The sequence below is a fragment of the Leucopleurus acutus genome, assembly GCF_964270905.1.
Source record: "Leucopleurus acutus genome assembly, chromosome: 3".
Classification (NCBI taxonomy): domain Eukaryota; kingdom Metazoa; phylum Chordata; class Mammalia; order Artiodactyla; family Delphinidae; genus Leucopleurus; species Leucopleurus acutus.
Window position 1 is genome coordinate 52,071,143 of NC_139145.1, and position 5,868 is coordinate 52,077,010.

Sequence of the window (5,868 nt, forward strand, 5' to 3'; positions counted from 1 at the left end):
GCTCACTGAAGAAATCAAAGAGGAAATCAAAAAATACCTAGAAACAAATGACAACGGAGACACGACGACCCAAAACCTATGGGATGCAGCAAAAGCAGTTCTAAGAAGGAAGTTTAGAGTAATACAATCCTACCTTAAGAAACAGGCAACATCTCGAATAAACAACCTAATCTTGCACCCAAAGCAATTAGAGAAAGAAGAACAAAAACACCCCAAAGTTAGCAGAAGGAAAGAAATCATAAAGATCAGATCAGAAATAAATGAAAAAGAAATGAAGGGAACAATACCAAAGATCAATAAAACTAAAAACTGGTTCTTTGAGAAGATAAACAAAATTGATAAACCATTAGCCAGACTCACCAAGAAAAAAAGGGAGAAGACTCAAATCAATAGAATTAGAAATGAAAAACAAGAAGTAACAACTGACACTGCAGAAATACAAAAGATCCTGAGAGATTACTACAAGCAACTCTATGCCAATAAAATGGACAACCTGGAAGAAATGAACAAATTCTAAGAAATGCACAACTGCCAAGCCTGAATCAGGACGAAATAGAAAATATGAACAGACCAATCACAAGCACTGAAATTGAAATTGTGATTAAAAATCTTCCAACAGAGGCTTCCCTGGTGGCGCAGTGGTTGAGAGTCCACCTGCCAATGCAGGGGACACGGGTTCGTGCCCCGGTCTGGGAGGATCCCACATGCCATGGAGCAGCTGGGCCCGTGGGCCATGGCCGCTGAGCCTGCGCGTCCAGAGCCTGTGCATCCGGAGCTTGTGCTCCTCAACGGGAGAGGCCACAACAGTGAAAGGCCCGTGTACAGCAAAAAAAAAAAAAAAAAAAAACTTCCAACAAACAAAAGCCCAGGACCAGATGTCGTCACAGGCAAATTCTATAAAGCATTTAGAGAAGAGCTAACACCTATCCTTCTCAAACTCTTCCAAAATATAGCAGAGGGAGGAACACTCCTAAACTCATTCTATGAGGCCACCATCACCCTGATACCAAAACCAGACAAGGATGTCACAAAGAAAGAAAACTACAGGCCAATATCACTGATGAACATAGATGCAAAAATCCTCAACAAAATACTAGCAAACAGAATCCAACAGCACATTAGAAGGATCATACACTATGATCAAGTGGGGTTTATTACAGGAATGCAAGGATTCTTCAATATATGCAAATCAGTCAATGTGATATACCATATTAACAAATTGAAGGAGAAAAACCATATGATCATCTCAATAGATGCAGAGAAAGCTTTCGACAAAATTCAACACCCATTTATGATAAAAACTCTGCAGAAAGTAGGCATAGAGAGAACTTTCCTCAACATAATAAAGGCCATATATGACAAACCCACAGCCAACATTGTCCTCAATGGTGAAAAACTGAAAACATTTCCACTAAGGTCAGGAAGAAGACAAGGTAGCCCACTCTCACCACTCTTATTCAACATAGTTTTGGAAGTTTTAGCCACAGCAATCATAGAAGAAAAGGAAATAAAAGGAATCCAAATCGAAAAAGAAGTAAAGCTGTCACTGTTTGCAGATGACATGATACTATATATAGAGAATCCTAAAGATGCTACCAGAAAACTACTAGAGCTAATCAGTGAATTTGGTAAAGTAGCAGGATACAAAATTAATGCACAGAAATCTCTGGCATTCCTATACACTAATGATGAAAAACCTGAAAGTGAAATCAAGAAAACACTCCCATTTACCATTGCAACAAAGCCCAGGAATAAGGACAGGAATAAGACACAGACCTACTGGAGAACGGACTTGAGGATATGGGGAGGGGGAAGGGTGAGCTGTGACAGGGCGAGAGAGAGGCATGGACATATATACACTACCAAATGTAAGGTAGATAGCTAGTGGGAAGCAGCCGCATAGCACAGGGAGATCAGCTCGGTGGTCTGTGACTACCTAGAGGGGTGGGATAGGGAGGTTGGAGGGAGGGAGACGCAAGAGGGAAGAGATATCGGAACATATGTATATGTTTAACTGATTCACTTTGTTATAAAGCAGAAACTAACACACCATTGTAAAGCAATTATACTCCAATAAAGATGAAAAAAAAATCTTTAGAAGTAGGGAAATAGGAACATAAGGCATCTGGAAACATTGTCAGATAAACAACAGTTGAAGAAAATGGAGACATTCAAGTTAGAGATAAGGAGATGGAAAAAATCATTACTCCTTACTGAAAATGCAAGCTGTCTTTATAACAACAGGCTCTCTAGAGTTTATAACACAAGGAAAAAATTATCTAGTTAGGCCCTTCTGAATAGAGCTTCCCAAATAAAAATAGGACAAACTGAAGTCTGTTCATTGTTTTATTCATTCTTTTCAGGGGTCACTGAATTTTAGGATGGAAGGAGTTTCAGCCAGGGTGGAGGAGAGCACCATCTCCCTCCCTCCTCCACTCTTGCTTTTTTCTGCTGTCACACCAAATATGAGAGTGCCTCCTGAAAGTCAAAAAGGCAATATTAAAAATAAGAGCAGCTTACATATCATTAGCACATCTCCAAAAATAGTCACTATCCGATTTCGCTACCATTTTACTTACAAAGAAACAAAAGCTCAGAGTGGTTAAGTCCCATCCAGAATCACAAAGCTGGGAAGTGGCACACATTTCACGACTAGCATACGTCTGCCTCATTCAAAAATTCCTTCTAGAACTGTGGATATTGCACTTTCCTTGAGATTCCAGGACATGTGAAATGTGTATGAGTACAGTAAGCAAGGGGGAAATACAGGTTCACAAATGAGAACAAGGTGGGGTGGGAGTGGGTGGAGAGGGTGGGCACTCACGGTGACTAAGCCCTGCCCTTTGATGAGTCAGCCCCACAAGCTGTAGTTACCAGCAGTTTCTTCACGGCCTCAGAGGTCTCTGGTCCCAGCTCACTCACACACTTCCTTAGCCCTTCCACAAGGTGCTCAACAGAAATGCCCAGAGTTTTCAGAAGAAGCTTAAGTGGGTCCATGACTGGGAGAACATTGTCCAGAGGTAAAGGTAAAGCCTTGTTGACAAGAAGTGGCAAACTGTTGATGAGGAAGGCGGTAGCTGCGGAGCAAAAGAGATCCCAGGTAAAACAAGGCAATTCCAGTTCCTATGACACCACCTTCCACTCTCTCCATTAATGGCTCCATTCCAGCCCTACTCATCTTGATTTCTCAAGAAAACATCTGCTTCCGGACCTTTGCCCCTCCCATTCCACCTCTCTAGAACTTGCTTTCCCCAGATAACTACATGCCTTTCTTCCTTCCTAATTTGGTCTCTCCTCAGATGTTACATTCTCAGAGATGTATCTAAAATGGTATCACCCGTCACCCTCTATCTTTATTTTTTCTTACCACTACTTAAAGTATTAAATCTTTATTCATTTCTTTACTTTGCCTTCATCCTGTCACTAGTATGTAGGATTCAAGAGAATAAGAAATTTGAGTTTTATTCACTACCATCACCCACGCCTAGGACAGACCCGGGCATATAGTAAGCACTCAAAAGATACTGGTGATTGACTAGATGGGAGTATAGTTTGCATGTGGCTGTCTCCATAGCCCACAAGCTTGAAACCAAAGGGAAGATGCCATAATGAACCTCCACTTGGAGATGTGAATGGACCCAACCACAGCCCAGGAAACTGCTCCCAACCCGTCCAACTCAATGCCACAAACATAAGTGAACACAGACTCTATGCCAGTTGGTGCAGATACACAGATGAATAAAACAAGATATTCCACTCAGAGAACTCACACAGTCTGGTGGAAAATAAAGATTTGTGTATGCCACAGTGCAGCATGTGCTATGCTAATATTATGGACAAAGCTCTATGGAAACACAAAAGAAGTGATGATTAATTCTAACCTAGGAGAATGCTACAGGAATCTTCCAAGAAAAGATGTTGCAGGAGATGTGTCTTGAGGCAAATGCCAGGATCACAGGTAAATAAGGGGAGCAGCATTTTAAAGAGGAACAAAATTAACCAAGGCATTGAGATATTAAGGTGAAAGTGCATACACAGGATGGTGAGTCTTCTTCAGAATTCCAGTGTGGTGTGCTAAGGAGGGATAAAGAAGGTTAGGCTGCAACTTGGGTGGGGCGGATTTTCAAAGCCTTGAATGTCATACAGATGAGTTTGAGATTTTTTTCCCCAAGGGTAATGGGGAGCTATCAAGCCTCTTATATGGAATAATTGCATTTTTATACCTTCAGCTTTAGAAAGATAACTTTCACACAGAAGAGGTTAGAGAATGAGGATAATGCTTATGATACATATATTTACAAAACACATTTGCGTATGTATAAATACATACATGCAGAAGCGCACACATAAGACACACATCCTCCTGCTGGCTAAGACCCTGCCAGTACTTCATTCTCTTTGTAATACTTTTTATTTTCCCATTCAAATCTTAAAAATGAAGCTTGCGCACCTATTTCCCCTTCATCTTCTACCACCCATTTTCCCTCCAAAACTCTCCCCCAGAAGGGGGATATTTATTTCCCCTCCACGCATCTTTCTGCTGCCACGTCTTCCCATGTGTCCTTAGACACTAAAGGACAACAAAATAGCCAAAACTGGTGAAGTTACAAATCAGTTCAAAAATTCAAAAAAAATTCACAAGCCAAAGTTGCCAATGTAGGCATGGGTATCACACAGTTTCTCACGATTAATCTCCGTACTTCTTATTTTCAACACTTTGGTGAGTGTCTTCTTTGTACGTACTTACATATTCCAGGGGGGAGACGCTCAAAGCTTTTTGTTCTCCAAATGAGCAGTGGCCATGATGATGGATTTTGCAGATGCGCCCAAATATCTCTTCCTATATGACTCCCTCCAAAAAGAAAGGATCAGTTTCCATTCTCCTCCAAGAAATCAGACTCTATACCCTACCTAGAAATGGAACTGTTCACCCCTCAGCTCTCCCACAGAGCTCTATCTGTATTGTCATTGTGCATTAATGACTGGTCTAGTACGGCAGTGACTTCTGTAGAAGTCTTCTCTCCCTTGCCAGACTGTAAGAACCTTGAGAACAATATTTATGTTTGATTCAGGTCTGAATCTTCTAATGCCTATCCAGTGACCAACAGCTTATAGCCATTCAGCAAATACCCATTGATTGTCTGAACAGATAAATGTAGCTATGTCTCAAGAGAACCAACGCTGCAATCTGATTAGAGATGATAGCAAGAATGACTCCACATAGTTTCAGAAACATAAAAGAAAGAAGTCACAAAATCAGATCTTAACTCAAAATTAAGGAAAATTAATGGTAGCCAAAGTTCAATAATGAAGTGCGTTTGTTGAACCTCTGTGGTAGCTGGTTAACTTCTTTGTGGGATACACCAGGGATGGTACTTGTATTGGGTTAGAGCTTGGAGCTGGGAGCAGGGGGCATCTGAAGTCCCTTCTGACCTTACTATTCTGTGGCTCTAAAACTCCCTCCACCATATTCCACTGGGAGCCTAGGCTTAATAGTTGTGTTCCTGTTAACAGAAAAATAGAGAAATATCATATGTTCCCAGCTACTTACCAGAGTAACTGCAAATGCTGATGGTCACCAGCAGGAACACAGTGACCAGCTTCATTGTACGTTATCTGTGATATTTACCTGGAGTTTAAGATTAAACTGGAAAACCTAATGAGTCCACCAAGCCAGTGGTTCCCCTTGCTGTACCAAGTGTGGCAGTGGCTTTTGCACACACCCATATTTATACACCAAACAGGGACCTGAATTTCAGTCACGACCACTTGACTCGCCCCAGGGAAGAAAAGCATGGAGGTCGTGTTTTCTCACTAAACAAATTGGAGGTTTTTTCCGTTTTCCCTCATGTTCCCATGAGAAACAAA

At 41.3% G+C, this 5,868-nt stretch overlaps 1 protein-coding gene across 1 annotated transcript; it reads right to left on the bottom strand.

Moving 5' to 3' along the window:
* Window positions 1–2,454: 2,454 nt before the first annotated feature.
* SCGB3A2 (secretoglobin family 3A member 2) lies at window positions 2,455–5,606 on the bottom strand (the record flags this gene model as incomplete). Its single annotated transcript, XM_082836962.1, has 3 exons — window positions 2,455–2,478; window positions 2,875–3,077; window positions 5,552–5,606. 3 exons carry the CDS (start codon window positions 5,604–5,606, stop codon window positions 2,455–2,457), a joined length of 282 nt encoding a protein of 93 aa, XP_082693088.1.
* Between the last annotated feature and the right edge of the window lie 262 nt (window positions 5,607–5,868).